General features: G+C 36.4%; 1 protein-coding gene across 1 annotated transcript; it reads right to left on the bottom strand.

Annotated features, from left to right (window-relative positions):
* Positions 1–712: 712 nt before the first annotated feature.
* Positions 713–16,812, bottom strand: LOC117343526 (cyclin-dependent-like kinase 5). Its single transcript, XM_033905907.1, has 11 exons — positions 16,668–16,812; positions 15,420–15,508; positions 15,148–15,215; positions 14,811–14,928; positions 12,747–12,842; positions 12,387–12,461; positions 11,998–12,094; positions 8,255–8,324; positions 7,894–7,954; positions 7,614–7,694; positions 713–4,626 (listed from the first exon to the last, which is right to left on the bottom strand). Exons 1-11 carry the CDS (start codon positions 16,702–16,704, stop codon positions 4,498–4,500), a joined length of 921 nt encoding a protein of 306 aa, XP_033761798.1. The 5' UTR covers positions 16,705–16,812; the 3' UTR covers positions 713–4,497.
* Between the last annotated feature and the right edge of the window lie 9 nt (positions 16,813–16,821).

Raw genomic sequence — 16,821 nt, forward strand, 5'->3', positions numbered from 1 at the left:
TCTTGTATGGAATAGATTCCGAGGGCTTGTTCTTTAATGTGGACAAACCGGTAAAAACAATATAAAATCACCAGGTCCGTCTTTATTTCATAAACAAACAACACCAGTCCAAGTGTAGTCCAACCGTTCGGACCGCAAAAACGAAAACAGCCCAGCAGTTATGATACATTTCATGTATTTTGTACTTAATATCAGATCATTTCAGTCATATTGTTTATAATTTACTACATATACCATTTTTTGTATGTTTTACAATGTCATCAAATGACAACATATCCATCGGCATTATCCAAAACAGGTGCTAATAGAGACTTTACATTTTTTAGATTAATAAATTTTATAATAAACACACAAGAAGTGTTGATTTTTATGTTTTTATTTTAACTTGTTGCGTCTTGTGACAGGCTTGTTTTCCTTCCCTTTGTCTGTTGATAGGGCATAGGAAGAGTAATTTGGTTTGTTTTGTTTAACGTCCTATTAACAGCCAGGGTCATATAAGGATGTGCCAGGTTTTAGCGGTGGAGGATAACTGGAGTACCCAGAGAAAAACCACCGGCCTACGGTCAGTACCAGGCAACTGCCCCACGTAGGTTTCAAACTTGCAACCCAGAGGTGGAGGGCTAGTGTTAAAGTGTCAGGACACCTTTACCACTCGACCACCGCGGCAAGAGTAATATTATACGATCTTGGATATCAACAAGAAAACAACAAATTTATCTTCACATGTTCATACTTAATTTTATTACAATAAAACAATCACAAATAATCAGAGATGACAATACAAACACAACATGAGATGTAGAGGTACTTTCATTACTAAACAGAGTAACTCATAATCTGTTGTCGGTGGACGTTTCAAAAAATTTTGCCATGATATGTCTGAATTTATTTTCACTTGTAATAAACATATGGGATTTTGTACCCAAAACAATGATAAGACATGTACATATGTTTGGAATTGTGTAGCTTTTGAATTCAAAATTAAGGAAAAATTAAGTTATGTAATTTTGAAAACTAGAAAACACGGAAATTAAGCATTAACTATCCTTCAAATAAAAAGCTGCAGGTGACAACTTGACAAGCACAAGTTTTATTTGTGGTAGCTTCACTCAACGCATGTATCCTAATAGTTACAGATCTTTTATTGCAATGGCCTTCTAAAAGCAAATACTGCAAAATGCTGAATATGAGATCGTAATATAAATGTGAAATGGAACACTATTTTTTTTTTTAAGTGAAAACCCTTTGTTCCAATAAAGTTTTAACTCTCGATTTCCTTCTATCAATAACTTCTCTCACCTCGGAGTGTTACATGGTAATACAGGAACTTAGCACAACATCCAGATCCATCAGTCTATGTAAGTACATATCAAATGTATTTTAAAACATACATGTAAATGGACAGCAGAGTTGAGAACTTGTGCCAAATCTCTGTGCTTTGGAGGTCCAGTATTTTCCTGGCCTTTTACTTTTACTTTTACCAGCCGACTGGTACATTCACATCTTGAGCAAATAATATACAACAAGTAAGGTATATGTGCAGTACAATAAGATAATTCTGTGAATTACAATCTCCCCATCCAAGCAAAATAGTATGTCACGAATGCAAGGAGATGATAAATTTGTAATAAATAAGGTGAACCAATACCTCAAGTATTTATTTCCAGTGACAAGTAATGTAGGAGATAGAGCCCAGACAAACATTTTCTTGATGTAGGTCAAAGGTCAAAATGGCAGAAGGATGGACAAACACAACAGGTAATTAAAGTGAAGAAGGCTGGACAAAAACACGGGAAATTAACGAACACAACACAAATTATAGCCCCTCCCAACCCCCCAACCACCCCCAACAGGTCCCTGTGGGGGCTAACAAATCAACATGAAAAGGTTCATCTACAATATACAATAAATTTGTAATTTGTGTATTATTTAGAGATAATATTGAATCAATATTTCATCAATAGTTGTTTTCAGATCATAGCAAGACTACCAATCAGAAAAATGCTTGGAATGGCTCAATTTTGAAAGTACTGATTCTACTTTGAAAACAACTACTTTTTCTTGCTTTTTCAAAACTGGTAGCATTGGAACAGAATGGGCCACGGTAAAGTGTCTGCTAGCCTGTGACTAATTATAAAAAGATCATCATATTAAATAGATACACAGGAAATCATCGTTCTGTAAGGTACCATTGTTAATATACAGTAACATCACTTTGAGTGGCAAATCTTAGTTTTAAAATCAGTACAAACCATATATTAAATGTTATGATAAAATGTTTATACATTGTATTAATCTTCACCTCACAAAGACTTTAAAATTCACATACAAAAATTTACTCTTACATTACTAAATTGTCCATGACACATTCTTTAACAATAGTGTAACAAATTCATCCACTTGTATCTTTTGTACAAACTTCACGCAATGCATTCATATAATACACATTCTGAAGCCATGAATACATTCTGCCCCATTTCAGTACTTCGTGTGCGTGATGACTATCTAAATAAAATATGTTTAATTCCCCTACAATCATATCCTGGTATACATAACAATTTGTGCTATTTTACTGGGAGCTCCCATCAAATTTCCAACATCAGCATTGGGTATAGGAGACCATATATCCAGTTTTTATAGCACAATATGGAAAACAGGAGATGTCGCCCATTTATTAAATATTCATACTTAACAAAAGAAATTTCTCATCGCATGATCATCTAATAAAACAGAAATACATAGAATGTATCTCATCTCACGATCATCTATTAAAACAAATATATCATCTCACTTTCATCTGTTAAAACAGAAATCTCATCTCACAATTATCTATCAATAACATCTCCCCTTCATGGTGTGATTTTATTTAACAGTGATTTTCTGTGAAGAAAACATGTAGCGTTTGTGTAAAATAAAATCAGGTGGATGTATGAAACTTTACGATTTTTTATTTGTATTGGTATTTTTGTGTATTGTTTCATTTCAAAGTGTCCAGAGGCAGCTTTAGGGTCCAGTAAAGAGAGGTCAGCATTAATTTCAGACACAAGTCTGTAAAGGTGCGATGTGTTAGAAAACATGAAACGATGGTATAATGATACATAAGGTAATCTCATTTTATAACAGCTAAACTGCGTAAAATATTGAAGAAAAAACAGTTTCAAAAAACAAAAATGTTACATTCAGCAATATCACAAGATACTTTGATTTAAAGTGAATTTTTTTAACATTTTTATGGGAATTAGTAATGATTGCTGTGAAAATCCTCACACAGGAACTTGAAGACATTTTTTTTTAAATAATGAAACTCTTTTTATGAGTCTTTATAGCTGAAAAAATACTTAAAGTTATACATTGACAACCTTGATACTGCACTTCAGAACAACTCAATATCAGTACTAGTACATTTTAAAATGGTAACCAGGATCTTCAATTGTCATACCAGATATTCTTAGGACTGAATCTTATCCTGTTTTATCAGTTCAAGGTCCTAAGACTGACCATGAACTGATAAGAATTCAAGGTCATTCTTAGGACATGATCTCATCCTGCCTTGTATAGTATAAGGTCATTCTTCCATATATTAAGACATCATGCTCACAAAAGCAGTGAAATCATTTTCAACACAGAAGAAACACTGAGAAAAGGAAAGTAGGAAGAGGAAGGACAAAGGCTAGCAATGATCCTGTCTTAACAATGTGTAAATGTTATTTTTACCGTAGAAAAATACATATGATCAAAATTTATTTAGCACCTCTTGCACTTAGAGCTTGGTGAATTATTGTGATAATTAGTTTTTATTGCATTCTATGGCAAATATTGTGGATGTTCCAATTCCTCATCGAGCAAACCTGTTAAAATCTGATAATATGATATAATGCGAAAGTGCCAAAACATGTTTGTTTTCAATATAATTTAAGAATGCTTAAATATTTTTTTCATGACTATTTGTTGAAAGTGAGAAAAAATCTCCATTCCATCAGTCTTTATTTTTTATCTTTTCTTTTTTTGGGCGAACATTTTTATCTTCTTTATATCTATTGCTCAATAAATGAAAATATTGATTACTTCATGATAATGACAATAATCGACATCTGATAATGGGATTTAATGTGCGACAAGGAATAACAGAATCTACGTTTATTGTATGGAGATCTATCCACAGAGCTCAAGGCCAACTCACTCTAAATGAGTCGGTAACAAGTGACTAGAGTTGAACTACTGTGACAATACGTATATAATGTGCATCACATACAGATATATGACAACAAACTCAAGGCATGTCAAGGGAACACAGAGGGAAGCCCTACTGCAGACTACAGTGACTTACGACGGATTACATTGAATTGTGGACATGTCTTTTGTGGTAATTATTTGCTGTATTGGGAGAACTGACCATAAGCCAGTTGATCTTGGATCACTCTCAGAGTATTATCTGGACACCGTTATTCTACATGAAGTCTGATACTTTGTATTGTAGCAGAGCTTGATTCCCGAGTTTCACCGGGTCTGTACCCCAATACTGTTGTCGTAAGAGAGCTTGATTCCTGGATTGAGATCACTGAAGTATGAATGCTGCATTCCTTCCTCTGCCGAGATCCTCATCGGGGGATTACACACCAACAGTCTCTGAAAAAAAGAAAATTTCAAAGTATCAGTTATGTATAGAAATGTCTGTATCATTTTATTTGTTAATATCTGTGCAATTCAAATTTAACGCCCGACTACAAAAACTTGTAAACATACAACATGTGTGTCATCACATGTAAGTCAACATCCCCTCATATCATATTTGAAAATCCACATTAAAAATTCCCACTTATCATATCTGTAAGTCAACATCCTCTCCTGTCATATCTGTAAGTCAACATCCCCTCTTATCATATCTGTAAGTCAACATCCCCTCTTATCATATCTGTAAGTCAACATCCCCTCTTATCATATCTGTAAGTCAACATCCCCTCTTGTCATATCTGTAAGTCAACATCCCCTCTTGTTGTTTCTGTAAGTCAACATCCCCTCCTGTCATATCTGTAAGTCAACATCCCCTCTTGTTGTTTCTGTAAGTCAACATCCCCTCCTGTCATATCAGTAAATCAACATCCCCTCCTGTCATATCAGTAAGTCAACATCCCCTCCTGTCATATCAGTAAGTCAACATCCCCTCCTGTCATATCTGTAAGTCAACATCCCCTCTTATCATATCTGTAAGTCAACATCCCCTCCTGTCATATCTGTAAGTCAACATCCCCTCCTGTCATATCTGTAAGTCAACATCCTCTCTTGTGATATCTGTAAGTCAACATCCCCTCCTGTCATATCTGTAAGTCAACATCCCCTCTTATCATATTTGAAAATCCACATTAAAAATTCCCACTTATCATATCTGTAAGTTAACATCCCCTCCTGTCATATCTGTAAGTCAACATCCCCTCTTGTTGTTTCTGTAAGTCAACATCCCCTCCTGTCATATCTGTAAGTCAACATCCCCTCCTGTCATATCTGTAAGTCAACATCCCCTCCTGTCATATCTGTAAGTCAACATCCCCTCTTGTCATATCTGTAAATCAACATCCCCTCTTGTCATATCTGTAAATCAACATCCCCTCCTGTCATATCTGTAAGTCAACATCCCCTCTTGTTGTTTCTGTAAGTCAACATCCCCTCCTGTCATATCTGTAAGTCAACATCCCCTCCTGTCATATCTGTAAGTTAACATCCCCTCCTGTCATATCTGTAAGTCAACATCCCCTCTTGTTGTTTCTGTAAGTCAACATCCCCTCCTGTCATATCTGTAAGTCAACATCCCCTCTTGTCATATCTGTAAGTCAACATCCCCTCTTGTCATATCTGTAAGTCAACATCCCCTCTTGTTGTTTCTGTAAGTCAACATCCCCTCCTGTCATATCTGTAAGTCAACATCCCCTCTTGTTGTTTCTGTAAGTCAACATCCTCTCCTGTCATATCTGTAAGTCAACATCCCCTCCTGTCATATCTGTAAGTCAACATCCTCTCCTGTCATATCTGTAAGTCAACATCCTCTCCTGTCATATCTGTAAATCAACATCCCCTCCTGTCATATCTGTAAGTCAACATCCCCTCTTGTTGTTTCTGTAAGTCAACATCCCCTCCTGTCATATCTGTAAGTCAACATCCCCTCCTGTCATATCTGTAAGTTAACATCCCCTCCTGTCATATCTGTAAGTCAACATCCCCTCTTGTTGTTTCTGTAAGTCAACATCCCCTCCTGTCATATCTGTAAGTCAACATCCCCTCCTGTCATATCTGTAAGTCAACATCCCCTCTTGTCATATCTGTAAGTCAACATCCCCTCTTGTTGTTTCTGTAAGTCAACATCCCCTCCTGTCATATCTGTAAGTCAACATCCCCTCCTGTCATATCTGTAAGTCAACATCCCCTCTTGTCATATCTGTAAGTCAACATCCCCTCTTGTTGTTTCTGTAAGTCAACATCCCCTCCTGTCATATCTGTAAGTCAACATCCCCGCCTGTTGTCATATTTGTAAGTCAACATCCCCTCTTGTCATATCTGTAAGTCAACATCCTCTCTTGTCATATCAGTAAGTCAACATCCCCTCCTGTCATATCTGTAAGTCAACATCCCCTCCTGTCATATCTGTAAGTCAACATCCCCTCTTGTTGTTTCTGTAAGTCAACATCCCCTCCTGTCATATCTGTAAGTCAACATCCCCTCTTGTTGTTTCTGTAAGTCAACATCCCCTCCTGTCATATCTGTAAGTCAACATCCCCTCCTGTCATATCTGTAAGTCAACATCCCCTCCTGTCATATCTGTAAGTCAACATCCCCTCCTGTCATATCTGTAAGTCAACATCCCCTCTTGTCATATCTGTAAGTCAACATCCCCTCTTGTTGTTTCTGTAAGTCAACATCCCCTCCTGTCATATCTGTAAGTCAACATCCCCGCCTGTTGTCATATTTGTAAGTCAACATCCCCTCCTGTCATATCTGTAAGTCAACATCCCCTCCTGTCATATCAGTAAGTCAACATCCCCTCCTGTCATATCTGTAAGTCAACATCCCCTCTTGTTGTTTCTGTAAGTCAACATCCCCTCTTGTCATATCAGTAAGTCAACATCCCCTCCTGTCATATTTGTAAGTCAACATCCCCTCCTGTCATATCTGTAAGTCAACATCCCCTCCTGTCATATCTGTAAGTCAACATCCCCTCCTGTCATATCTGTAAGTCAACATCCCCTCTTGTCATATCAGTAAGTCAACATCCCCTCCTGTCATATCTGTAAGTCAACATCCCCTCTTGTCATATATGTAAGTCAACATCCCCTCTTGTCATATCTGTAAATCAACATCCCCTCCTGTCATATCTGTAAGTCAACATCCCCTCCTGTCATATCTGTAAGTCAACATCCCCTCCTGTCATATCTGTAAGTCAACATCCCCTCCTGTCATATCTGTAAGTCAACATCCCCTCCTGTCATATCTGTAAGTCAACATCCCCTCCTGTCATATCTGTAAATCAACATCCCCTCCTGTCATATCTGTAAGTCAACATCCCCTCCTGTCATGTTTGGAAGTCCAATTAATACTCCTCTCCTCTTTCCACATTACTAACATACCTGTAAGAGTTCTCTCCCCCTTGTGTTGAGATTTGGCACCACTTGTTGCCAAGTGGTATTCACGTGATATAACTGGAAAGGCTGCAAGAATTACAACAAACATGTAAATTATTTTGATCAATGATAATTAAAACTAAAGGTATCAACAATATTTTGGAAATAGACATTTTACTACCAAAACAAAACAAAATTTTGTCTATTTACAACAAAATTTATGATGCTGTGATATCCATATTAAATGGTTTTTCACTGAAGAGAAATATGGTCCAGTACTACTCACCTTGTAATCTGGTAGTTGTGTTATGTTAGGCCACGTTTCCTCAGTGGGAGTGCCCAGAAGTCTAGCAGGTCAAGGTCAAACAAGATCAATATAGGTCATATCGTTAATAGTGTGTTTACTTTAGTATGCAAACCCTTACTAGGTAACCCATTAAAGAATTTAAACCAAATTTTTATCCAGTTTAAATATCATGCGAAGTACAAAAAAATTCAATGAAGAGATTTATATTTACTTTTAGATAGATCATTGATTACAACTTTAGTTAAATAATTAACTGCAAGAGATGAAAGTATATAAAGGAAATTTCTTTTTGGATTCGTGCTTGCTTTTGATATTACGTGCTTTTAAGTAAAAAGGATACTTGAAGATCCTCTTCAGTTGGTCATCTACATCATTTCCTGGAAAAAGTGGTCGTCCTGCATTAGCCAATTCTGAAATTATTAATGTAAAATTTGAATATAGGATGGAGCAAAGAAAATATCTGTGCATGCTAGCGCTTGCCCTAACGACCAATTAATAAATTTGCATTCTGTACACACACTACACACATGCTGGTGCTCAAATTACCTACTTCTTACTCTCTATGCCCTACCTAAAGGGAAATTTCTACCAGCCAGAGATAGTGAATCCTATACTCCAATTTTAAACTCCTCCCTGGAGCTACTTGTCAATGTCTTTGTCTATGAAGACAGTCACAACAAAGCTCCAGAGAAGTCTCTCAATCTCCTATAGTTTGTAACACCTCGGAGTGATTAACAGCACCAAATCTGTAATACGGAGGAGTAATGAAAAATATCTTCATGCTGAGGCTCAAACTAGTGACCAACTAATAAATGTTCATTCTCTACACTCACTCCTTACTACCATCCATAACTAGTCTTGTAAAAAAAACTTTCAACATTTACTCCAGCAACGTATCGAGGAGTCCCAGCTGTTAATGGAGGGTGGCCTACGGCTATTAATAGGAGCCCAAACTTTACTTCAAAGATCGGAAATTAAAGTTGGATTCTTATGACTTTTGGAGTCCCAGCTGTTAATGGAGGGTGGCCTACGGCTATTAATAGGAGCCCAAACTTTACTTCAAAGATCGGTAATTAAAGTTGGATTCTTATCACTTGACAATACATTTTATAGTACAATGGATTTGTAATTTGTGCAATCTGTTCTTTTCATTATACTGTATCAATTTTAAATCTCTCCACATAAGAAAATATTATCTAAATTCAGGGAATGCAAATTGTTAATTTATATGAAGCTTCTGAAAAATATGACAGTATCTTATCAACATTACAAACAGTTCATCGTCAACACTACAAATAGTTCATCGTCAACACTACAAACAGTTCATCGTCAACACTACAACAGTTCATCGTCAACACTACAAACAGTTCATCGTCAACACTACAAACAGTTCATCGTCAACACTACAAACAGTTCATCGTCAACACTACAAACAGTTCATCGCCAACACTACAAATAGTTCATCGTCAACACTACACTAATTTTACTGTCAACAATACAAATAGTTCAATATCAACACTACAAATAGTTCATCCCCAACACTACAAAACAATTCTATAAATAGTTCTTCGTCAGCACTACAAACAGTTCATCGTCATCACTATAAATAGTTCATCGCCAACACTACAAATAGTTCATCGTCAACACTACAAACAGTTTGTCGTAAACATTACAAATAGTTCATCATCAACACTACAAACAGTTCATCGTAAACACTACAAACAGTTCATCGTCAACACTACAAACAGTTCATCGTCAAGATGAAAAACAGTTCATCGTCAACACTACAAATAGTTCATCGTCATCACTACAAACAGTTCATCGTCAACACTAAAAACAGTTCATCGTAAACACTACATCAACACTTAAAACAGTTCATCATCAACACTACAAACAGTTCATCGTCAACACTACAAATTGTTCATTGTCAACACTACAGACAGTACATCGTCAACACTACAAACAGTTCATCGTCAACACTACAAACAGTTCATCAACACTACAAACAGTTCATCGTCAACACTATAAATAGTTCATCGTCAACACTAAAAACAGTTCATCATAAACACTACATCAACACTAAAAACAGTTCATCGTCAACACTACAAACAGTTCGTTGTAAACACTACAAACAGTTCATCATCAACACTACAAACAGTTCATCGTCAACACTAAAAACAGTTCATCGTCAACACTACAAACAGTTCATCGTCAACACTAAACACAGTTCATCGTAAACACTAAAAACCGTTCGTCAACACTACAAACTGTTCATTAATACTACAAACAGTTCATCGTCAACACTACAAACAGTTCATCGTCAACACTACAAACAGTTCATCGTCAACACTACATCAACACTAAAAATAGTTCATCATCAACACTAAAAACCGTTCGTCAACACTACAAATAGTTCATCAACACTACAAACAGTTCATCGTAAACACTACAAACAGTTCATCGTCAACACTACAAACAGTTCATCGTCAAGATGAAAAACAGTTCATCGTCAACACTACAAATAGTTCATCGTCGTCACTACAAACAGTTCGTCGTCAACACTAAAAACAGTTCATCGTAAACACTACATCAACACTTAAAACAGTTCATCATCAACACTACAAACAGTTCATCGTCAACACTACAAATTGTTCATTGTCAACACTACCAATAATTCATTGTCAACACTACAAACATTTCATCGTCAACACTACAAACAGTTCATCATCAACACTATAAATAGTTCATCGCCGACACTACAAACAGTTCATCAACACTACAAACAGTTCATCGTCAACACTATAAATAGTTCATCGTCAACACTAAAAACAGTTCATCATAAACACTACATCAACACTAAAAACAGTTCATCGTCAACACTACAAACAGTTCATTGTAAACACTACAAACAGTTCATCATCAACACTACAAACAGTTCATCGTCAACACTAAAAACAGTTCTTCGTCAACACTAAAAACAGTTCATCGTAAACACTAAAAACCGTTCGTCAACACTACAAACTGTTCATTAATACTACAAACAGTTCATCGTCAACACTACAAACAGTTCATCGTCAACACTACAAACAGTTCATCGTCAACACTACATCAACACTAAAAATAGTTCATCATCAACACTAAAAACCGTTCGTCAACACTACAAATAGTTCATCAACACTACAAACAGTTCATCGTCAACACTACAAACAGTTCATCGTCAACACTACAAACAGTTCATCGTCAACACTGCAAACAGTTCATCGTCAACACTACAATTTGTTCATTGTCAACACTACCAATAATTCATCGTCATCACTACAATCAGTTCATCGTCAACACTGCAAACAGTTCATCATCAACACTACAAACAGTTCATCGCCAACACTAAAAACCGTTCATCGTCAACACTAAAAACAGTTCATCGTAAACACTAAAAACCGTTCGTCAACACTACAAACTGTTCATTAATACTACAAACAGTTCATCGTCAACACTACAAACAGTTCATCGTCAACACTACAAACAGTTCATCGTCAACACTACATCAACACTAAAAATAGTTCATCATCAACACTAAAAACCGTTCGTCAACACTACAAATAGTTCATCAACACTACAAACAGTTCATCGTCAACACTACAAACAGTTCATCGTCAACACTACAAACAGTTTATCGTCAACACTGCAAACAGTTCATCGTCAACACTACAATTTGTTCATTGTCAACACTACCAATAATTCATCGTCATCACTACAATCAGTTCATCGTCAACACTGCAAACAGTTCATCATCAACACTACAAACAGTTCATCGCCAACACTACAAACAGTTCATTGTCAACACTATAAATAGTTCATCGTCAACACTACAAATAGTTCATCGTCAACACTGCAAACAGTTCATCATCAACACTACAAACAGTTCGTCAACACAACAAACACTTCATCGTCAATACTACAAATAGTTCATCGTCATCACTATAAATAGTTCATTATCAACACTACAAATAGTTCATCGTCAACACTACAAATACTAAAGATCATTATCAACAATTTTACTTCACACATGTGAGATGGTATTACCAGCAAATATACATCCGGCTGACCACATGTCTATTGATGTGGAGTACATCTTGGCACCAAACAAGACATCTGGTGGGCGGTACCATAGCGTCACTACCTGTACAAACAAAGACATATGATTTAACATGGATACATCTCAGACTGATGGTTGACCCTTCGTTTTAGATAATACATGTCAGAGGAAATGTTATCAACTGTCAGATATTTTTGGGTCCAAGCTGACATCTACCCCACAATTTTGCATTAAATATCAAAAATTTATCATGTATGTAATTAATGTCACTTTTAACATATAAAAGGAATATGAAACAGGTACATTTTATGATATGATTTAGATAACAATAAAATAAGAAACATATAATTTATTAATCAATATATACAATACATACCTCAGCACTGTAGAACCGCACAGGGATGCCAAACGCTCTGGCGAGACCAAAGTCTGCTAATTTCAGCTCCCCATTCTATGAAAAATATTTTACATACATGTTTAAAATACACACTTATGTAGTTAAGTGTAGCACCTATTCATATCCTTACAAATAACAACCCATGGATAAATTTGTTCACAAACAAAACATATAAACATGTATGTAGGAACCAAAATACAAAAAAAAATCAAATTTAGCAAATTATAGATTATAGTGCAAAAATACTTAAATACTATCAGAATTTACAAAAACTTTAATATTTTTCCAGAAATAGGACTTCCAGAAATTTTAATCTGTAACCTGTCACTACAACTTTACCTTGTTGATGAGGAGGTTCTGGGGCTTCAGGTCTCGGTGTAGGACATTGTTACTGTGACAGAAGGCCAGCCCTCTCAGTAACTGGTACAGGAAGGACTGCAAGTGGAATGAAATACATTTATATTAGATATACACATATATACAAAGCATTCAGGAGCTATTCAACCCAATCACCTGAGTAGTATAGATTATAAAATACAGGTTATTGTTCTCACCTGTAAATAGATAATATTGATGCTCTCACCTGTACAGTATCCTGATTGATCTCTCCATTCTCACTTCTACAGTATTCTGATTGATCTCTCCATTCTCACCTGTACAGTATCCTGATAGATCTCTCCATTCTCACCTGTACAGTATCCTGATGATCTCTCCATTCTCACCTGTACAGTATCCTGATTGATCTCTCCATTCTCACCTGTACAGTATCCTGATTGATCTCTCCATTCTCACCTGTACAGTATCATGATCGATCTCTCCATTCTCACCTGTACAGTATCCTGATCAACTCTCTATTATCACCTGTATAGTATTTGATCCATCTCTCCATTCTCACCTGTACAGTATCCTGATTGATCTCTCCATTCTCACCTGTACAGTATCCTGATAGATCTCTCCATTCTCACCTGTACAGTATCCTGATTGATCTCTCCATTCTCACCTGTACAGTATCCTGATTGATCTCTCTATTATCACCTGTACAGTATCCTGATTGATCTCTCCATTCTCACCTGTACAGTATCATGATCGATCTCTCCATTCTCACCTGTAGTGTCCTGTACAGTATTTAATCCATCTCTACATTCTCACCTGTACAGTATCCTGATCGATCTCTCCATTCTCACCTATACAGTATCCTGATCAACTCTCTATTATCACCTGTATAGTATTTGATCCATCTCTCCATTCTCACCTGTACAGTATCCTGATCGATCTCTCCATTCTCACCTGTACAGTATCCTGATCAACTCTCTATTATCACCTGTATAGTATTTGATCCATCTCTCCATTCTCACCTGTACAGCATCCTGATCGATCTCTCCATTCTCACCTGTACAGTATCCTGATTGATCTCTCTATTATCACCTGTACAGTATCCTGATCGATCTCTCCATTCTCACCCGTACAGTATACTGATTGATCTCTCCATTCTCACCTGTACAGTATCCTGATTGATCTCTCCATTCTCACCTGTACAGTATACTGATTGATCTCTCCATTCTCACCTGTACAGTATCCTGATTGATCTCTCCATTCTCACCTGTACAGTATCCTGATTGATCTCTCTATTATCACCTGAACAGTATCCTGATCGATCTCTCCATTCTCACCTGTACAGTATCCTGATCGATCTCTCCATTCTCACCTGTACAGTATCCTGATTGATCTCTCTATTATCACCTGTACAGTATCCTGATGGATCTCTCCATTCTCACATGTACAGTATACTGATCGATCTCTCCATTCTCACCTGTACAGTATCCTGATCGATCTCTCCATTCTCACCTGTACAGTATCCTGATTGATCTCTCTATTATCACCTGTACAGTATCCTGATTGATCTCTCCATTCTCACCTGTACAGTATCCTGATTGATCTCTCCATTCTCACCTGTACAGTATTCTGATCGATCTCTCCATTCTCACCTGTACAGTATCCTGATCGATTTCTCCATTCTCACCTGTACAGTATCCTGATCGATTTCTCCATTCTCACCTGTACAGTATTCTGATCGATCTCTCCATTCTCACCTGTACAGTATCCTGATCAACTCTCTATTATCACCTGTACAGTATCCTGATCGATCTCTCCATTCTCACCTGTACAGTATCCTGATCAACTCTCTATTATCACCTGTACAGTATCCTGATTGGTCCCTCCATTCTCACCTGTACAGTATCCTGATCGATCTCTCCATTCTCACCTGTACAGTATCCTGATTGATCTCTCCATTCTCACCTGTACAGTATCCTGATTGATCTCTCCATTCTCACCTGTACAGTATCCTGATTGGTCTCTCCATTCTCACCTGTACTGTATCCTGATCGATCTCTCCATTCTCACCTGTACAGTATCCTGATCGATCTCTCCATTACAGCTGTCAAAGTATTTCTTCAGGTCCTGGTCACAATATTCAAACACCAAGGTAAGTTTCTTTTCACTGTGTAGTACGTCGTGTAGTCTGAATAAACAAATCACAGCCATGAACATCCCTCTATAGTTCTGCCCCCTCGCTTATCAATCCTGCCCAACCAGTCAATACAGTATCACTGTGCCACTTACACCAAACTTACTGATATTTTAAATTTCAACTTAGTATACAAGAGAATGATTACCTAATAAAGATAAATATCAAATGCATGACACTAGATAATGAAGAGTTTTCTCCCTTGTCACCTACCTCACTATGTTCTTGTGTTTCAGCTCCTTCAGAAGACAAATTTCTCTCAGGGCAGAACTTGGAACCCCCTATGAAGTAACAGGATCAATAAAAATCAAAATTATTTCTTAACACAGATAATGTGATTGAAGGTAAATGATAAACAAATACAAACATTAAAACTCACAGCAGGTTAACGTTGGACATCATATCAAAACTCATCCAGCTGGTTTTGCTCATTTGTGATATTAAAATTGCTAAGCAAAGTAACAGTAATCTCAATAAGAACTTACCTCGTCATCATCATCTAGACGAACTCTCTTGAGGGCAACAACCTCATGTGTTTCTCTGTTTTTGGCTTTGAACACTGTTCCATAAGTTCCTAACAAACAAAAAATTTACATTACATGAATTACCATAATTTCCTGTTACATGTATATCAATGATGTAAATGTTATGCAAAAACACCAAAATGAAAAAAAAAAGAAAAACTAATAGACTGTTGACTGCACATGTTCATTAGCAGACATATTGGAAGCAGAAAAATATTTCTTTTTAGAGAATATAAGGTATACTGGTAGTTAAAATTATAAGTAAACCCTTCAGAACCACCACTACTCTACCAGCAGTTGTCGAGCATCTAGGTCCATACAGTTACAAATGTATATATCAGTATGTTAGTATTCACGATGGCCCTACATTGCTTATTTGTAGCTGTTTCTGCCAACCCTTGCATTTGTGGCGATCCATTGACGACCAGACCTATAAGGCGCCTGCATGGCCAATAAAAAAACTATGTGATGTTGTGTCTATGTGGTTGTAGATATTTGGTAGCATGGGGTATATGTATTATGTAATAAGTACATGCATGTAAGGGGTAAATATAGACGTGTCACACTTGGGTAGTTCCAAAAAAGGGTAAACACTTCAAATTCCTGAGACTGTCATGCCAATGGAAATAAATTATCATGTCCCTGTGCTCTGAATATATCATAAATATTAAAATATTACTTATTTCATGATGCTTATCACAGGGAAATATAGACTTCTATGAAAAATTAGCTAGAAATATCACACATTTGTATACGTAAGTGTATGTGAAAAGTGTATTTGAAAGTTGTCTTTGTTTCTTTAATTTCTGTATCATGTGAATACTTTAAGACGAAAATCTGAATAAAGATGTTAAACGTGAAAAAAAATAATCACATATAATTGGATACCGACATTCATTGTATATATACTGTTAGTAGGCGAATCAACACATCTGTAAACTGTATTTTCATCATGAAAATTGACAAACTTTTGAACACTACCATCACTGTTTACAAAAATGAAAACAACATCCACTGATCAATTATTAAGATATCCATGTACTCCAACCATGGACAATATAGAGGCAATGTTAACCGTACTGTACAGTAATGTTTGTAGTTAGTTCGGCAACAGAATTCTTGAAGTGTGTGTGTTATATAAAGCACTCATCAACATATTTAGTAAAATATGGGTTATCATCACATAACACAACAAACTGGTTTACTTACCTTCCCCAATTTTTTCTAATTTCTCATATTTTTGCATGTTATCAAATAGTTTGCGTCAGTCTGGCAAGCAAAAATCTATAACATTCAGTGTCCTTTCGACGCTTCTTCACTTTCGTGCATTTTCGAAACATTTCTATGCACAAGATGAAAGATG

The sequence above is a fragment of the Pecten maximus genome, chromosome 15 (assembly GCF_902652985.1).
Source record: "Pecten maximus chromosome 15, xPecMax1.1, whole genome shotgun sequence".
Lineage (NCBI taxonomy): Eukaryota > Metazoa > Mollusca > Bivalvia > Pectinida > Pectinidae > Pecten > Pecten maximus.

What these genes read in the sequence shown, in the direction of transcription:
- LOC117343526 (XM_033905907.1), bottom strand. Translation starts at nt 16,704, where the DNA reads ATGCAAAAATATGAGAAATTAGAAAAAATTGGGGAAG. An exon ending in ATTAGAAAAAATTGGGGAAG is followed by an intron (nt 15,509 to 16,667) that starts GTAAGTAAACCA and finishes TTTGTTTGTTAG; the next exon opens with GAACTTATGGAACAGTGTTC. An exon ending in GTCTAGATGATGATGACGAG is followed by an intron (nt 15,216 to 15,419) that starts GTAAGTTCTTAT and finishes GTTACTTCATAG; the next exon opens with GGGGTTCCAAGTTCTGCCCT.